Consider the following 20,765-nt stretch of genomic DNA (forward strand, 5'->3'; position numbering starts at 1 on the left):
AGAAGTTCAGTAAATTGTTGTGCAAGGTAAGAGTGAGTGTAGGTAAAATATTTCCACCAAAAGTTGTGAATGTTATCAATGCCTATTATTATTATTATTATTATTATTATTATTATATTATATACCTAACTACCGAATTGCCTACAATATTATTATTCGTGTGTTAATTTGTAGGCGGTGATTGTGTTGCAGCAAGAGACCTCTACATTGGATTTGTGACTTGTGAGATAACCACAAATTGGGAATGGTGCTAAATGCTACAAAACTCATACATATTTAGTAACATTTATTTATAATTTTTGAGCTTGTATTTGTCAAGTTAACGTGAAGTTAGTAGTGCATTTTTACAACATTGATTTGTGAGCTAACTATTGGAGTTCAAAAATTGAGAATATTGACCGATTTATACTTGATTTTAATCCGTGCGATTAGTTAATCAGGTTAGACCTGAGTTTTGACAAGAAACACCGACCATAATAATAATATCTCCCTTCGTTAGCCTCCCCATCGAATAATTTTGACTGAATTTTTATAATCGATTCACTGTATCTCGAACGTGTCACTGAAATTAGATATTACCTATTTATATTGTTTTTTATACAATACAATAACAATATAATAGTCGTGTACAAACAAAATATAGTGATAATTTTGAGATTTTGCCTCGCTCTTGTTACCTTGTCTACATCTCAAGGTTTGATAACGTATATATTTTGATAAGTTTCGGACTATATGATGAATTGCGTGCGTGCCGAGGTTAACAATTAATCGATTCCAGGCGCATTTAGATCAAAATACGTCCGTTTTTTAAGTAGGTTTATGTTTTTATGACAAGACTTTAATTCTTTCTTTCTTTTACAGTGAGGCCTGGCTTAGAAATGGGAAGTGTGCACTATTGCCTAAGGTGGAATAATCATCAAAGCAATCTCTTGGGGGTCTTCAGTCAACTGCTACGAGACGAAAGCCTTGTAGACGTGACACTGGCTTGTTCTGAAGGGCATTCGATACGTGCCCATAAGGTTGTTCTCTCGGCGTGCTCATCGTATTTCCAGACCCTTTTCGTGGATCATCCTAGTCGTCATCCAATTGTGATCCTCAAAGACGTTCGCTTCGCAGAATTGCGCACACTTATAGAATTTATGTACAAGGGGGAGGTAAACGTAGAGTACTGCCAACTTTCGGCGTTATTAAAGACGGCGGAGAGCCTTAAAATAAAAGGTCTCGCTGAAATGACAAATTTAGGTCCATCTCGAGACTATAAACAGGATTCGCAAAATGAACAAACTGAACCTACCGAATTAGTTAATAAGGAATCTACGAACGAAGAGCCAGAGCGCGCCGAGACACCACCAAGAATATGCCGGACACCAGAACGACCTGCATCGAGAGAACCACTGAGATCGACCCCACCGACCCCCGAAGATTGTGGAAGAAATGATATGACGTTGCATAGTACTAACAATCTCGTTACCTGCTCATCTGTTCCGGGATCAACAATATGCAGTCGAATATCCTCTCCTCTCAATTGTGAACCTGTGCCGGGCCCATCAGGATTACCGCCCGTTCAGCAAGTGCCTCTGGTAAGCAATTTTATGTTCAACGTAATGATGGAGCACGCAATTTCTTAAAAAGTAATCGTTGATAACTGTTACTGTAACGTCTGTCAACCGGAAATATACATTCGTTGATAAGATTCTGATAAACCAGTCTGAAGTTTTATCGCGGTTTTTACAAATATGGAGTAACGTGGCATATTACGTATACTTCTCGAATATTGTGCTGATTGGCATGATACATGGTCAATCGATAGGTAACTGATACTTATACCATTACTCTCGAAGCACTTAATCACAATTTAATATTATATACTGGTGACAAGTAGGGTATCAAATTTATCGTTATAAGAATAAGCCTAAAGTAACATAACAAGAATTGGCGTAATGTTATTTCAAAAAATACTGGGACGCTAAAATATAACAATAGCTCCCCGTGCTCACCTGCGTCTAGCTAGATAATGAACAAAAAATTAAGTGAGATATTTTCTATATTACCGTTTGGCTTTTTAGTCCAGGGTAAATAGCTCTAAAATAGTTTATTTTCAAAAAAAATTAGTTACCGGGCGAAACCGGGTTTTTCAGGCGGGTGAAATGATTAGAAATTGGGAAAAAATAATTAAAACAGCTGAATTTTTCGGCGGGTGAAATCCCGGAGATTGAAAGGGGTGGAAAGTGGTGTTTTGCAAATGGTGGCAAAACTATTAATTTTAGACGAAAATGTTTAATGTAAAAGTTATGGAGATTACAGCTATCTTTACTCCAAATTTCAAACCTCTACGACTTTTTTCGTAAAAATAAGAATAAAAATCGAAAAAAAAGGTTTTTCCGTTTTTTCTAGGAAAATTGGAGGTTATGTGAAAATAGTGCAGATACAAAAGTTGTTTATTTTTTTATTCTCTATAACTTTTATATTGAACATTTTCGCCTAAGATTAATAGTTTTGCCATAAATTGCAAAATACCAGTTTCCACCCCTTTCAACCCCCGTAATTTCACTTGCGGAAATATTCAGCTGTTTTAATTATTTTTCCCCAATTTCTAATCATTTCACCAGCATGAAAAACCTGGTTTGAACCGATAACTAATTTTTTTGTTAAAAAATATTATATAGCCTCAACTATTTAACGAAATTGTTGAACAATTAAAAACAATTATAGATAGTGTAAGCACAAAATCGGTGCGCGACTCCACTGTTTATTTTTAGCGTATTTTCCTCAAAGTGGAAAATTGCTATTGGCTGCACTTTGTCGCCCGTCCGTTCGTTCGTCACACGTACTCCTTCTACATTATTGAACCAATTTCGGCGATATAGGGCTCATTTGAAAGGGCTTGGTCCAAGGATTCCATGCATACTGATATTTTTTGTTTTTGCGCATTGTCAAAAATTTGATTTAACGCATGTGCAATGCTAACTTTTTTATTTATGAAGCTATTGAAATGCAGCTTTATATGTAAACACTACGAATATAAGTAAAATGTTGTTTTGCGCATGCGCAATCCCATCTTTCTTATTTATGAAAGCATTTAAATGAAATTTAATACATAGACACTTGCAAAAGAAGCAAATCTAACACCAGTTTTAAAATTTGGTTTTGCGCATGCACAATAGCAACTTTCTTATTTATGAAAGCTGTTAAATGAAATATCATATGTAGGTACTTTGAATGAAACTAAAACTAATACAGGTTTCAAAATTACTGTGTACGCATGCTGTATGTTTTATTTATGAAGGTATTCCATTAAATTTCTAATGTAGACATTGCGCAATGCTATTTACGAAAGCATTTATAAAAAGTCCATATGTAAAACTTCGAATAAAAGTAAAACGAATGCCAATTTCAAAAGTTGTTTGTATTTATATACGCCCCACTATTTTTCATTAAACTGTATAGACTTCGACGATAGGTAGCTCATTTGAAAGAAAAATGGGGTAAGGATCTCGTGCCTATCGGTATTTTTTCCGGTCCTAGCACCTAGCATTAGTTATTAGGGGGAAAATCGGTCTCGTCATTTAAGTATGTTTGCATAATGACTTTTTAACTTTGTGGATCCGTTTAACATAGATCCACGAAATTTCAATGAGAGCTGGTCAATGGTACATGCAACTAAATTATGGTGTTTGTTAAGTTTTAGTAACACTGGAAATAATTAATTTTAAGGGTTTAAAAAGTCTTTGAAGTTAAAACGACGATAGTATATCCGTGTTTTTCTATATTTCCACTATCATATTTCTGTTTCTAGGAACGATATGATTATAATTGTTTCGGTGTCTTAAACTAGAATGATATGCGCCTCCAAGTAGGAATTCAGGAACACGCGAATTGGCCACTATTCATTCGATATACATGTGATGCAATGGTATCAACAACAAAAAAGTTTCTCGCATGGTGTTTTGGTGTGTGGAGTTTTGCTCAGTGCGGATAATTAAAGCGCGATTTTGTAGGCCTTGTTAAATCTACACTAATACCAGATAAGCATAATTGGAGGTGCATATCATTCTAGTTTAAGACACTGAAACAATTACAATGATATCGTTCTTTTATCTTCAAACACTTTAAAATTTATTTTATTTTATTTTATTTTGCCTTTATTTTTGAGTGGGCGGGGTTTCAGCCAAGGCTGCTCTACCAACCCAACCCAGTATGCATTTACAAATATCCATGCCCGAACCAGGGGCCCTTAGAACCACAGTTCAGCTTTAACTGAACTGCGCCACACGGGCCGGCCAGTGTTGCTAAAAATTCACAAACACCATAATTTAATTGCCTGTACCATTGAGCAGCTCTCATTGAAATTGAAATTCGTGGCTCTATGTTAAACGGATCCGGAGTAAAACAATAAATAGTAGACCCGCGCACGGATTTTCCATAAGCCGTAATGTATTTAATGTGTCCCGAACTGACTCCTAAGGTCACGTGCCTTTTTGGAGCGCTCCGGCCTGTAAGTATCGTAGGCCTCGATCTGGCCTATAAAATGCCAGAATAGTTTTAAACAAAATTTAATTTTTCTGAAATTACTTTAGAAACGACTACTTTCGTGAAGTATGTAGTAACACGATATTTGGACACGTTTTTTATTTTTAGCGCATTTTTTAAGAATTAAAAAAATGTGCTAATGGCCCGTATGAATAAAAGTAAGCAAATGCTTATACTTGCAAAATTCAAAGTAAATAGGTACTCGTACCTAACTGCCCACTTCTACCGTTTTGAACTACTTCTAGAGGAATGGTCCTAGAGTCCTGGAATTTTTTGCAGTACGTAGCCTATACAGGTGTGCCAGACGGCCATCAAATTTCGCTGTTCAAAAGGGGAGCTCCCCCACGAATTACTTCCTGAGATACTGTTTTTGAAAGTAAAACGTGCATAACTTATACATACGACAACCAATTAGTCTCAGATTTGGCATACGCATGCCTTTAGTGGTGCCAAGTTAAACTTTAGAAAATGGAGGGGGGGGGGCACATGTTCTACCCTTCATGGTATTCCAATGAAAGGTCTCATCGAAATAAATTGGTTTGTACAAACTATAACTTTCCCGTGCGACTCTTTTTCGAGATCAGTGAGGAGGGAGGGGTAAAATTAATTTTATCTCACATTGTATTCTAATTAAAGGTCTCAACGAAAGACACCGTTTTGTACCAACTGCTGCCCTTCTTTCTGTCCTCTTATCAAAGTACGGGGTGGAGGGGGAGGGGGGGACTAGAACTAGTTTTTATCCTTCAAGGTACTCTAATGAAAGGTCTCAACGAAAGGAATTAATTTCTACCAACCATAGCTCTCCTCCTCGACCTCTTATCGTGTTCGGGTATATTCCCTTATACTTCAAGAACGGATTGTCGGAAGAGGGTACTCACAAAGGGCGATTGTGACGTCTGCAAAAAATATATCCATTGGTGATATCAAAACAAAAGCTATTTCGGTTTTAAAAAATGCGCTTTATCTGGACATTTAATATTTATACAAAGTCAAAATGTGAATTAAATATACTTATTCAATCAAGTTTACGGCACTTTATTTTTGAATGTTTTCGAGTTTTTATCAAATTGTAATTTGAGTGTATTAATTTTAATTTTAACTCAACTTTTGTTTATCTTCGGTTATCTGTTTATCTTAAAAAAACAATTTTTGCTGCACTTGTGCGGTACCTATATCTATGAGCCTTTCTACGACCAAGAAATGCCGACATCTCGTCCCTCACACGGGCGGATGGACGGAAAAACGCTCGTGATACCCCATTTCATTTCAATTTTTGGAAGATGCGCTAAAATAACAAATTTTGAAATATATAATTTTCTAATAGTATAGGGTTTTCGCTATAAAAAGCGTTGCACGTCATTGATTTGATGACATCAACAATACACGGCATTGCCAAATATTTCTAAGGTATGCTGATATATTAATCTTTTATTAAGGAAACACTTTTAGGTTATGTTTCTACCATCCAGATTCCAGAGGAACTAGAAAATTCAGAGATCATTTTTGGGCTCCCTGTGTGAAACCAACCTACTGTGCATCAATAAAACCCATTCCTACTGTGCTGTGACGGGTTCAAGGAAAGTGCAGTCCACTAAGTGTAGTACTATTAGCATTTTGTTTATAACGTATCGCTGCCGTTGTGAGCAGAAAGATGAGGAATGTCGGCATTGCGGCATTATGTAAATGTTTCGGTAGTTATAAACCATTGCATAGGCCATCAGCAAATAAATATCAAGTTAATGCTTGCTTGAAATCTTGACTGATTTTACGTTATTTGACCAACTCTTGCTGTAGTGGAATTTGAGACTAGTAAGTTCAACCAAGACAAAAACACAAGAAATTTTATTGAACTAAGTACATAAAATGATAATTAACATAAACTGATATGATCGTAAAAAGGTGAAAGATACTTTTCAGACTACGTAACATTCCATTTTGTTAACATAAAACAAAATAAATTTTAATACACAGTTCTCGTGACTTAGGTAATTGCAGTTTTAATTATTGTCCAGTTAATCGTCATCACTCAACTATCATTTTCACCCAGTTTATAATAATTGGGGCCATTTCTGCAATATCCAATTGTTTTTCGCGTTCATACCATTCCTTTATTAACTTTTCGGTGTGATTAATTGAATTTTTCCACATTTCTGAGGTTACAATCGCAAGTGCAAGTTTATTGTGTAACGAATCTTGAAAATCTGCTTTTCTCCACGAGGTGTTCGGATTTTGTGTCAATAAGGTGCTGTGGTAAGAAGCATTGTCCAATACGATAACACTTGGTTCTTCTAAATTTGCTAATAATTGTGTTTCAAACTAATGTAAAAAGTTTTCACGATTCCTTTCTCCGGCGTGGTAATCGCCAGTACTTTTAGATGCAAATACAAGATCTGCGATATCAAAGCTTTGTTTTGTTTAAAAGCTTGGGAAATTCTGCTGACCGTAGAAATGTTTAAATGTAATGCTGCCGGCTGCCGCAACGCGCTGAAGGTAATCACAATTAGTAGAAGTAGTCAGAAGTAATTGAAACCATTCTTACCTCTCGAACTGAACCTAATGGTAATAAGGAACTCCCATTATCTCGTTCCTGTTCAAAATATTGAATTAAAGAGTCAAGGAGTTCCTTCACTCAGAGTTGGACTGGGTCAAGCATACAGTGACCCGGTGACCCAGTTAGTTTACTGACCCGGTGACCCAGTTGACCCGGTGACCCAGTTTGACCCGGTGACCCAGCTTGACTCGGTGACCCAGCTTGACCCGGTGACCCAGCTTGACCCAGTTTGACCCGGTGACCCAGCTTGACCCGGTGACCCAGCTTGACCCAGTGACCCATCCTGACCCAGCTTTACTCAGTGACCCGTCCTGACCCGGTAGCCCAGTAATTAAATTATTGTTAGTTATCATCCAAAACAATTTCAAGTAACTTTTAATTTTAAAAAAAACTTCCTCAATAATATTCGGCAACAAGCACGTAGCCCAATTTCATTCAAGAGAACTAATACCTAAAAAAATCAAATGCATTTGTTTATAGTTTGTAGTCAAGTAGTCAATGAAAGTATTTAGAGAAAAGATTTATTTGGATTAAGCTAACTAGTAGAAAAAAATTAAATGTGAATGAACACCTGTAAGCAAACTGGAAAGCCCTGAAGCAAAGAAATAACATTATTCTAATACAATTCGGGACATGGAAAGTTTTTTACGGCAGTATTAAAGCAAACATCACAGAAATGGCAGTTGTCAAGCAATCGAGTATTATTTTCAACAAACCAGCATTTCATTTATTGCATAATCTGTACACTTGAACCGAGGGCACTGACTTAACTGCGTTATTCAATCAAACTAGGTGACTGGGTCGAATTGGGTCCCCGGGTGAAATTGCGTCGCTGGGTCAAACTGGGTCACTGGGTCAAACTGGGTCAAGTTGGGTCACTGGGTCAAACTGGGTCAACTGGGTCACTGGGTCTAACTGAAAAGAGTATGACGTGACCCAGTGACCCAGTTTAATTTAGTGACCCAGGTGACCCAGTTGACCCAGTGACCCAGTCCAACTCTGCCTTCACTTTACTGATCAAATGTTTCGGCATTGTGGCGAGTACAAATGCAAATAACGGTAGAATGTAGGTACACAAACAGCAATTTTGTTCTGAACAGAACACATTTTTTTGCACTAAGAGTGAAGATGAATAATAACAACAACCACTTGAATAACCGAAAACTTTCACACGCAAAAACCGAACAAAAGTGTCAAATGTCAACAAATATTACAAATAACGTTTGGCAACATTGTAAAAAAAATTCCGAATCTGCCAACTTATTCTCCCAAAAAGTAACTAAATAATAATGAATATAAATCCGTCAAATCTTGATTTAAATTGGCATGCCATTTTCTTCTGTTGATGACGTGCAACGCTATTTATAGCGAAAACCCTATATATTGTGCAATGAGCATTTAATGATGGCTATTTAGACACAAGTATGAGAATTACGAAACGAGCCTTGGCGAGTTTCGTAATGATTATGTTATGAGTGTCTTAATCGCCATGCAATGCGAGTTTCACACACAATTTTTTCTACGACTATATGATGAGCAATAAAGAGGTGATTCCACTATGGCTTCAAAAGCCAAAATTTGAGATTTTTGCGTTCCATGTGGGACACTGTAAAATTTAATGATGCCGATTGAAATCTTACGAATAAGTTTGTATAGGAAGATTATGCATTAAGAATGAAATTGGGAGAAAACACGAATTCGCTATCTTAATCTTAATGAAAATCTGTATAGAAATCACTATCATCATAACCCCCCAGTCAATGCTATCATTTAAATACAGGTGGCAAATGTTTAATATATCAATGAAATGAAACTATAGTAGAAAAACAGAATTTTAATGCACACAAAAATCGGCGCACTGTTGATTTTTACACTTTTGTGAACGTGGAGCTTCTCCGTTTGAACAAGTTAAATAACAATATCATTTATTTGTGAAAACCAAATTTGTGTCATAGCTACTTTATATACGTTCAAGTACCTAATACTCGAGATCTGTTTCTTGGGAAAAAAAGGCGAAACGGATGGTTTCGATGACTAGAATTTGAAAACTGAATAATGTAGCATTTGGGAAGAGTACATTTTATTTTGACGATGAACGTATTTTTAGCCCCACAAAACCGTCCTCGATTAAAAATTTAGCAAAATAAACTTAAAACTGCTTGACAACACGTAATTTGTGCCATCGTGCCGCATTATCTGATAAGCAAGTACAGTCATAAATCTATGGTTAAAAATACATTAAAGGTCAACGAGGAAATGGATGCAACTTCGTTTTATTTAAACTACAAAGACTGCTGTGTGCTCCAGTTTTCTTCAGACATAATATAGACGAGGGGTCAAATTATTCGTACTTACCACCGCAAGAATATCTTAGATAATTCCAAATGAGTTCTAATAAAAAATATCCAATATCTTAAATTAAATTTACATATTTTTATATACGAGATAACATTTATATGTAATCTACCTAGCCATGAAAACAATGACGAAACGCAATAATTTTTAATCGTCAAACTTCAGCATTTATAAGTGTAGGAGTAGGTAAGTGGAGTACATTATAATATTGTATGTTGAAGAATGGGTGATAAAACTTGGGCACAGACCACAGAAGCAATACAATTTTTGACCAAGGAAGGTCAGGCCGAAAAATTCTCCACAAACTAATGAATTCCCGTGTATTATCAAGTAAAATTCGTTGGAAATTCAATGGGCATTATGGCTCACATTCAATCGTGATTAAAACTGGGTTCACATTTCGAAATAGTTGGGAAGGGCCAGTTTGCGCATGCATGTGGACGCGTCTGCGTTCACAAATATGCTTCTTCGCCCGACCGATTAGTGACTGCAGTTCGTAATGCTTTGTCGGATGTTAATGCCACCCGAAATGTGCCAAAAAGTCATCAAAAATTACCGCAAAAGGATCGACTGTTGCCAGAAAACCCGAGGCGGCCATGTGAACCATATACCTATTGTATTTCACGCATAGCGTTATAGTGTACTTAACCGCCAGGTTCTACGCAAACTTCACACTCAAGAACACGGAAATAAAGTCAACCCGGCAACGTTTAAAAATAGCCGCCCGAATTACTATTCCCTCCAAAACTAAAAGATCCCGCTTAAATTTGAAAAGTGGCACGTGATCACACATCTAAGACCAGTGGTTAACAAAGATAGTAAATGCATATACACCAAGTTGGATACACTCAAGGTTAAAAACAAATTTTGAACAAAGGGTCAGGTAGGAGCAGGTACCTAAATTCTGAGAAAGGGTTCAGAGTACAGGATGTGACTGATCTCTGGTGCAATAAAGTTTTTTTGTTAAAAGCAAGATGGAAAATTACATGGGCTTGTAGGGAAATTCAACTATCGGCAGAAATATATAGAACTTAGCGAGTCGTAGCTCATTTATCGTATATAGATTCTAAACCGAAGAGTTTTGATTAGCATAATCTCGCCCCCGCTAGATAGGTAACTTCGCCCCTCGTTCGGGATTTCGAGCCTACAGTTGAATGTCGAAGACAATCACGGAATTGGGTGTCGTAACTCAATTTGATTACAGTTTTTTTCCACCCCCGTGACTGCTTCATTCATGGAGAAAATGTTAGTTACAAACAACAAGTCAATACATACAAAACGAATCGGTAATTTCCACATATTAAAAGAAAAATCAAAGCTTATGAATGTTACTTCAGGGAAAGACCAAGTAATTAACAATAAACATAAATTAAGCAAATATTACACCAAAAACGTAAACGATTACAAAGAAAAGGATAACGGTATCAAATATGTGATTCTGCATTGCGGAATAAACATAAATTAAGCAAATATTACACCAAAAACGTAAACGATTACAAAGAAAAGGATAACGGTATCAAATATGTGATTCTGCATTGCGGTTAAACCAAGTATATTTAACGGTATCAAATATGTGATTCTGCATTGCGGTTAAACCAAGTATATTTCAAAAACAAAGATTGAAACACACAAAAAATGCGACATACATCTTTTAAGATCAGATACTGAGCAAGTGTTAATGTCACACATATATATAGCAATTTTGTTAAAGTTGCTTATCATAACAAATATTGATGATCTACAAAGTAAGTTTGTATTGGCCTTAGCACAATTGAAAGTATATACATTACGAGCCGAAGAACGTGGCACATGGAACCGAATGAGGGAAAGAAGAGATTGGACAATCTAGGTTATTAACGCTCCTAGCGAATTTATAATTTTGTTGTGTCTGTCCGTCCGTCCGTCCGTTAGCACGATAACTCATAAACAAATGGACCGATTACGATGAAATTTTGCAGGTGGATTCTTTATCAAATTTGTAGATCGGAGTTCATGAATTGGCAATGTAGCCCAAAAAATAAAGTAGGCCCTTTTGACATCAAACTTTCTTATTTATGAAGGTCTTTAAATGAAATTTGATACATAGCCACTTGGAATAAAAGCAAATTTAACGCCAGTTTCAAAATTTGGTTTTGCGCATGCGCAGTGACAACTTTCTGATTTATAGGGGGATTTAAATGAAATTTGGTACATAACCACTTGGAATAAAAGAAAATTTAACATCAGTTTCAAAATTTGGTTTTGCACATGCGCAGCTTATTTATGGAGGCATTCAAATGATATGTCGGATTTATGGTTCAGTGGTAGAGCATTGGGTTATAAATCCGGAGGTCGGGTGTTCGAACCTGGGTTGAGGTGAATTTTTCATCTGTGGCGGAGATGGAAATTACCTTAGACCAGTTCCGAGCATTCTACCGGCTACTCCGAATTAGGTTTTCCTGCAGTTTTCCTAATTCGTAAGGTAAATACCGGAGTACTATAGACCAACTTAAGACCTTCTGCAGAGGCCTCTAAATAGCATTATGCGGGTCACTCTGTAATTGGGCGCATGCCTGTTGAGGGCCCAAAACAAGAGGGATAAAATTAAAAAAATTTCATACATATACACTTTAAATAAAAGAAAAACTAACATCAGGTTTAAAATTTGGTTTTGCACATGCTATAGCCATACCCAGGAGCTCGTTTGCTATATTGGTTTAATTTATTGTGTAACATATTGAAGAGAAAGTTAAGGCTTGATAGAGTTCTGCGGACTTCTAAGGACTGTACCTGACATCGAGATAGCAGTAGTTGATGATCAGTACCAATTGCGGGATAAACTCGGTCCAATTTAAATGATAAAAACTTCAGAAACTTACGCTGCACTACTTCCAGGGTTGTTTTATGGCAGTCATAGTAAGGATACCAAATAAGAGAACCATACTCTAGAATTTGGAGCGCACATAAGCAGATATAGAGATTTGATAGCAAAAATATTGGAAAAATCACGACAATTTCTGATAATAAAGCCAAGCATTTTTAAAGCAGAAGCAAAAGTCACCGATATATGTTCCGAAAAGGAAAGTTTAAGATCAAATATAATACCCAAATCCGTGACCGATGTACAACGTTTAAACTGAATATCATAAAATTGATAAGGATGCAAAAGAGGTTGAGATTTTCTTGAAAACGAAACTACTTTGCATTTAGACATGTTTAATTAAGTGAAGATTGTTTTTTGAACACCATTCACCAAGTTTATTTATTTGTGTTTGGAGGTAAACGCAATCATCATTACTAGGTATAAATGGATGTAAAAATCTTTAAATCGTCAGCGAATAATAAGGTGTTACGCGAAAGTAGAGAAGGCAAATCATTTATGAAGATTAAGAACAGTAGAGGACCGAGGTTAGATCCTTGCGGAACTCCTGACTAGGGCTGGGCGATTACGGGTTTGAATAATCGATAATCGATTATGAAAAATAATCGATTACACTGATTAATCGATTAATCAAATAATCGTTTAATCAAATAATCGATTAATCAAATAATCGATTAATCAAATCATCGATTAATCACCTAATCGTTTAATCAAAAGTCGATTGTCACATACAAGGAGTGATAAATATCAGTTTGTATGCATTAATACGTTAATTATTTAATAATAAAAATAAAAAATAATTCCATTACTCTTTTCATCAAATCGTCCATTACTAGGCAGATCGATTAATCTATAATCAACAAAGTGTCCCTGGTTCGAATCCGGGTTCGGGTATGGATATTTGCAAATGCATAGTGGGTTGGTTGGTAGAACAGCCTTGGCTGAAACCCTGCCGATTTGAAAATGAAGGTCAAAAATAAAAATAAATAAATAAAAATAAATGATTAGGCAGCTTACTCTCCGATGAGGTGTGCTTTAGTTTTGATGATACAATCTTAATTCATTTTAGCTGCTTAAATTGACGTTTTAACATCCGCTATAAAATAAAATAATACTTGTGAGCTGTGAGTGCTCCTTTTTGCGTAAACTGATGATCCAGCTAATAATAATCAATTAAAATTTACTTAATTGATTAATCAAACAATCGATTAATCAAATAACCGATTAATCAAATAATCGATTAATCAAACAATCGATTAATCAAATAGCCTATTAATCAAATAATCGATTAATCGATTAATTTAATAGAATAATCAAACCCGATTATCGATTATCGTTTGATTATAATCGATTAATCGATTTTTTTGCCCAACGCTACTCCTGACGTAACCACAGCAGAGTCAAAACACGTTCGTGCTCTCCAGATGGCGCAAATCGCTTTTTCCTCCTAAACAGTTGCGTGGTTGCCAACTCTCAAAAATGTGTTCATCGCCGTAAGTTGTATATACAAGGTGGGAAACCCAAACCCAAACTTTGTAATAATAGATATTTACATAAAATTCGGGAAAATGACACATTACTGGCGAAGAAATATTGAAATACGAGTCCCCTTTGGGGCCGAGTAGGTACTTTAATTTCCGATTTTACTGACGAGTTAAATTTTACCCGAACGTATTTTAATATAAAATTTCAATTTCAGTCAGTCAGTGATGACATGAGTCATTATAGACATGTTAACAATGTCACAAATGCGGCCGGTAAAATGACAGGTGCGGCCAGTAAAGTGACAAGCGGCAGGAAACGTAGTCTGCTCTGCCTCTGTCATGGAAACTAAAATTTCCTGACAGAAAGTAGGCATGAAAATGAAGGTTACAGGTTTTTTGGTTAAAAAAATTTCATCAATAGTACTTTGTGTACCAAGGCGGGAAAGTGGTTGTTTTCCGGGGCGAAGGAAGATATGGCCAGGCGAGGCGCAGCCGAGGCTGGCCACTTCCTGAGGCCCGGAAAACAACTTTCGTGCCGTGGTGCACACAATATTTTTTATCCTATACACTTACATTTAAAATTAATCCCTCAACAACGTCCGACCGCAAGCGCTTGAATTTGGATTTGCTTTAACGCGTCAACGTGCACGCGTTTGTTTTGTTTATTTCCACGTTTCCTGCTGACTACGCGAAAAAAAATTTACGAAACGGTGCAATCTAAGTGGGCCCACGAGTATATTTTTTACTCGTAGATTTACCCCTTTCCCTTATAATACAGTTCAACGCAAATTCAAATTCTAACGCGCTTGCGATTGCACAGTGCGGAGTCGCCGAGGGGAGTCACGGTGCAACAGAGCAGAGGTGCAAGTGAATACCGATCATGTGCGAACTGAGTTGACATTTCCGGCATTTCACTGGCGCGTGATTATTTCCTTAGAAAATAACGGGATTTAAGGGGTTGTAATTAATACCAGGCGCATTTGAAATTATTACTGGTCTTGTGTATTAACAAATGTGTTTTAAAATTGAATGTGTGTTTTCAGGGACAAAATCACACCGGTTACATTTTAAATCCTTGGCAGGATCCATGTCTTGTCAAATGTTAGATGCTTTTAAGACTGGATTTATGCTTGGTGACGAACGCGCAATGGGCACACTTTAAATCCTTGATGATCTTGTATTTTAAAAAAATGTGTTTTATAAATAGATTTATTCATTCGTTACAGTCACACTGGACACATTTGTGACACATTTTAACTTCGGAGTAGTCTACTAGTCTCGTATGTTAAAATGCTACTTATTGCGGATAAGCGGTGTTCTACTTACAGTGCAAAGTACATCTTGGTGTTAAATGTATTGACACAGATGCTCGTTATTGAAAGTAAATGGGAGATTATGACTTAAGTTTGAAACGTTTGAATTGGTCACGTGATATTGGGAAAGTATTCAAATTCACGAAACATTGATAGGTATAGGTTCGCGGTAATTAAATAAATTCTTGAATTCAGTAAAATAAAGTGAACATAGGGTAAATTTAATTATTAAATCAGTGTTGACGATTTTATGTTTCTTATTTAATTAAAAAGAAATAACTTCTTTGACATTTTATTACAACCGCGCCATCTAGCTTACATAAGGCGTATTTTTTTTCTCGCCTAGCCGACAAAATTGAATTTTCTCGCTCCATGCGTGCAATTGTCTTCTTTCGCGTCCTCACACAGGCGAGAAAATGTAAGTTTCTCCTTGTATAGGATAAAAAAAGTTTTGTTTTTGAAACCACAAAACGGATAACCCTGTATTATGGATCTATTCTAGTCGACTTCCGATGATTGCATTATACAAGTATGTGAGCATATAGCGATTTGGACCGTCGTTGCTTTGTTTGTTTCCAGGATGTTCATGTTCTTCATGCATTGTGTTTCAGGTTAGGTACGTGTAATTTCCATGTCAATTTTTCATCAAACAATATAGGTAGGTACCTACCTAAAAATTTGTCTGATTTAACCTGAGCAATTGGTGTATCTTCTATTTTAATTTTAAGTTTGTGTTGTGTAACGTTATTTATATATTCGGGTTCGATTTTATTCATATTTATTAAACAAAACTAAACACTACAAAAACCGTACAATTTATATCGATTATTTATATCACACACTTCGAAATTTATATCAGCTTTTCGCGCTCTATGTTTCGTCCGTACTCGATCGGTAGTAGACTGCCGCGATGTTCGGTCCGCAACCATTTATACACGCAAGCAATGTAAGTCCCGAACATTCTCGAATACGCGTAGAAAATTCCAGAGCGCCAAAGGCGACGTCATGTCTGGAGCATTTCCGTTACACTGCCCCCTTCTTAATTCTGGACGTCTCGTTCAGAAACTGCGTTAGTATTACTTTTTAATGCCTCGTGTCGGAATCTGCAGTCAGAGCCTGCTCGACAAACACCTTTCTTGAAAAAGTAACAGTCCACAGTTTTGCGGAGGGTCGTCCCCTGTGGGTTGAAGCAGCATACTGTAATTCGAACGCTAGTGTTTCTAAAAATCACTTCGATCATGGTTCGCACTATTTTCCAGTCCAACCCATCTAAACCACATCCAATCTTCGGGATCGCCAAGCTATTTATGTCATAGTATGCCATGAGTTTCTTTAAGTTTTTTAAAGCAGACCAGAGGTTTTCATAGGTGGGTTTGCCTTCTGACGTTTTCTTTGAAACCAAGTAGAACAAAGAGCGTTGACTATCTTCCAAGCGCAGTACTTCACCCACTCGTGGTCTTTGCTTTATCAACTCGTCTATTCTTCCAAATCTTTTCCGGAATACGGAAGCTATACCTCTACCCATGCTAAGGTCTTCGGCGACACAATGGGCGATGGAAACGTTAACCGGAAGCTCAAAAATATTTTGACAAATTTCCTGAGTAACGCCAAATCGAGCTTTCTTCCGCTGGGCGTAATTTGACATAAAATCGTTAAAGTTTGGCTCGATCCCAAAGCTGCGTTCCTCTTCTCGAATACCTCTAACTTCTTCGTTGTTGTTGGATCCGGCATATCGTGCGAGTCGATTAATGTGGACAACTTTCGGTTTCCGGTGGTTCATTCTGATACGATATATCACGTCATTTATTTTCTTGATCACCTCATACGGACCTTCCCATTGTCTTTGTAGCTTGGGAGAAAGACCTCTTCGTCTCTGTGGATTGTGCAGCCATACCAGATCTCCAGCTTCAAAAGTTTCATTGGCCGAGCGGAGGTTGTATTGATTTTTCATGCGATCGCTGGCAATCTGAATATGACTTCTAGCCAAGTCGTGAATGTCGTTCATCTTCGCCTTTAGTTGGTCAACATAATTTTCACCTGCGACATATTCTTCATGGGGTTTACGCCCAAACTCGAGATCACATGGAAGGCGTAGTTCACGACCCAACATAAGGCAGGCAGGAGTCTGACCCGTGGTCTCGTTGACGGCTGATCGATATGCCATAAGGAACAGGTGGAGGTACTGGTCCCAATTTTTCTGATGTTCTGCCACGACCTTTGAAAGATATTTACCCATCGTTCGATTCATTCTCTCCACCATTCCATCTGACTGAGGATGCAAAGGTGTTGTTCTGGTTTTATTGGCTCCTACCAATCGACAAACATCTTGGAACAAAGCCGATTCAAAGTTCCTTCCTTGGTCTGAATGGATTTCTACAGGAACACCAAAACGTGTAAAGAACTCCTTTACCAACACTTCTGCAACTGTTGCTGCCTCTTGGTTTGGAATGGCGTAAGCTTCAGTCCACTTTGTGAAATAATCCATAGCGACTAGGATATATTTATTTCCGCCATCTGTCTCGGGAAACGGTCCTGCGATATCGATAGCAACTCGTTCCATCGGACTACCAACGTTATACTGCCTCATGGGTGCCTTCTTCTTGGAAACTGGTCCGTTTCCAGTAGCACATAACTCACATTTTTGACACCATCGCCGGACATCTTCTTTACGGTTGACCCAATAGAATCGCTCACGTACCCTTTGCAACGTTTTCGTAATACCAAAGTGTCCTCCGGAAGCGCCGTCATGCAATTTTCGCAATACTTCCGACACTTTGCTTCTAGGTACTACTAATTGCAGCGTCGATTCGGTGCCATCTTCACTTTCAAGGGTCCTATACAACAGGTTGTCTTTCAGAGTCAGGCTATTCCATTGGCCCCAATAACTCTTTACTTCAGGACTTGTGGCACTAATGTCTTGCCAGTCTGGTTCTTTGTCCGTGGCGCATCCAATTCAGAACAGTTTTTATACTTGGGTCGTTTTCTTGGGCCGTTTTGATTTCGCTTGGCTTCCATTCCTCACTCTCTACAGTTGTTCGTCGCAGATGGCCAATCTTGTCTTCTATTTTAGAACAATGTGTGCAGTTGTCTTTGCACGGTCTTCTTGACAAAGCGTCTGCATTATTGTGAACTTTTCCAGCCCTGTGTTCAATGTCGTAGTCATATTCCTGAAGACGTTCTAACCATCTTGCCACCTGTCCTTCTGGGTTTCGGAACTGCAAGAGCCACTTTAGCGCTGCATGATCTGTCCTTATCAGGAACTTGCGGCCGTAAAGGTACTTATGGAAATGTTCGCATGCCTTTACCACACCCAGGAGCTCTCGCCTAGTCACACAATAATTCCTCTCGGGTTTCGACAGTACTTTGCTGAAATAGGCAATGACTCTTTCCTGTCCGTCTTGCAATTGAGAGAGAACAGCTCCAATGGCGGTGTTACTGGCATCGGTATCTAGCACAAACTTTCCTTCATTTCTGGGGTAGCCAAGGATAGGTGCGCTAGTAAGAGCTTGCCGGAGATGTTCGAAAGCTCTTTGACAGTCTTCACTCCATTCGTACTCATTGCCCTCTTCTGTCAACTTTATTAATGGTTTGGCAATGTTGGCAAATCCTTTCACGAATCGTCTATAATAGGTGCACAAACCGAGGAAACTTCGAATCTCGTGCTTGTTCTCAGGAATCGGCCACTCTTGAATCGCTATAATCTTCTCTGGGTCAGCTGTAACACCATCACGAGATACGATGTGCCCCAAATATTTAACTTCTTTTTGGAACATAAAGCATTTCTTGGGACTTAGTTTTAAATTGGCCTCTCGTAATCGTCCAAACACCTCTCTCAGGTTCTTTAGGTGTTCTTCAAAAGTTTTTCCTACGACAATTACATCATCCAAATATACCAGACATGTCTGCCACGTTAGTCCCCTTAGAACTGCTTCCATAAGTCTCTCAAACGTCGCGGGGGCATTACACAATCCGAAAGGCATTACTGTGAATTGCCAAAGTCCAGAGCCTATAGAAAACGCGGTCTTCTCTCGGTCTGTCGATTCCATCCCCACTTGCCAATAACCACTCTTTAGGTCGAGTGTGGAAAACCATTGGGCTCCAGATAGAGTGTCCAAGGTGTCGTCTATTCTTGGCAGTGGATAGCTATCTTTCTTGGTGACCGAATTTAACAGACGGTAGTCAACGCAAAATCTTGTGGAGCCATCCTTCTTCTTTACAAGCACTATCGGTGATGACCAAGGACTATTCGATGGCTCGATGACACCTTGTTTTCTCATGTCTCTAATAATCTCCTCAGCTTCGTCTCGTTTAGCCAAGGGGAGTCGCCTTGGCTGTTGTCTAATCGGTTGGGAATTGCCAGTATTTATTTTATGGGTGACTATGCTTGTCTTGCCCTTGTCCTGGTCGTTTACCGCGAACACATCTCGGAATTCCACAAGCATATTTTTCACCTTTTGTCGTTGTCTATTGTCCAAATCTGGAGTGTTTTTAATGACCATATCTATCAGCTCTCTTGGATACTTTCCTTTAGATAGATTTTCCGATCTCACAGAGCGAATAGCCGAGATGGGCACACACTGTCCAACTACAGTTCGTTTGCTTAGCTTAACAGGACTATCTTTCAAATTCATAATTCGAATCGGAACGCCATTTTGAACTTTTACCAGAGCCCTAGCCACTAGAAATTCCTTTTCGTTTAGTGCTTCGACTATCCGTAGGCTTCCCTGGCGACAATATCCATCTAAAGTGGTCATTATAATTTTTTCACTGAGTCCGGGTATAATGACGTCATGAGTGGTTAACAGGCGGATGACATCTTCTTTGTCTTCATGGAAAGGGAGTTCTTCATCGCCGACCTTTAACACGCCCTTTTTCACGTCCAACACAGCTCCGAGTTTCTTAAGAAGATCCATCCCCAAGATGAATTGATCAGAAATATCAGCAATTAGCACCTGGTGATTGATGGTGGTCTTCCCGATGGTGACAGACATTTGTATTTCTCCGTGCGTTTTTATTCTTTCACCAGTTGCTGTTTTTAACTGCACGGTCGAAGTTGAGATCCGAGAATGATTCTTCAATAACTCTGGTCTTGCAATAGTTCTTGTTGCACCTGTGTCTACTAGCAAGGATCTGTCTTCTCCATTAACTCGGCCATCGATGTACAGGCTCAGAACTTTTCCAGACGACGTAATGTTTACAGTGAATATCGGGGCTTTGTTTCTGCAGGTCGACGATAGCCCCTTCCTGTCGACCTTTCTTAGTTTTCCGACTGCTGTAATGGTTTTTGGCAGTTGCGGCGAACGTGTCCAATTTCGCCGCAATTCCAACATCGTGATTCACGTTTCTTTGCCAGTGACTGTATTGCTTTATTGACCTTTTCTTCCACTACTTTACTGACCTTTTCTTCAAAACTTTCAGAGCCACCTTCCTCTTCGACGGTTCTTACCCGGCTCTCACTGCGAGGTTCCACCATACGTACTCGCGCACTTCCATGACTAGCTTTCTTGGCGGCTTCGAATTCTAACGCATGGGCCAAAGTTTTCTCAATTTTGTCGTGCCTAGCCAGTCTCAAAGCCTGCTGGGCATCTCCATCACGAACGGCATCGATAAATGTTTGTACAGCCAGTTGATCAAGAAAGCTCTCTGGTGCCGTAGGGTATGCCAATCGAATC

The 20,765-nt window shown here is 38.2% G+C and overlaps 1 protein-coding gene across 1 annotated transcript; it reads left to right on the forward strand.

Moving 5' to 3' along the window:
• The first annotated feature begins 856 nt into the window (after positions 1–856).
• LOC116164066 (protein bric-a-brac 2-like) lies at positions 857–1,628 on the forward strand. Its single transcript, XM_031478194.1, has one exon. It carries the CDS (start codon positions 879–881, stop codon positions 1,626–1,628), a length of 750 nt encoding a protein of 249 aa, XP_031334054.1. The 5' UTR covers positions 857–878.
• Positions 1,629–20,765: the final 19,137 nt, after the last annotated feature.

This window comes from Photinus pyralis, unplaced genomic scaffold (assembly GCF_008802855.1).
Source record: "Photinus pyralis isolate 1611_PpyrPB1 unplaced genomic scaffold, Ppyr1.3 Ppyr1.4_LG2, whole genome shotgun sequence".
In the NCBI taxonomy this organism is placed as follows: domain Eukaryota; kingdom Metazoa; phylum Arthropoda; class Insecta; order Coleoptera; family Lampyridae; genus Photinus; species Photinus pyralis.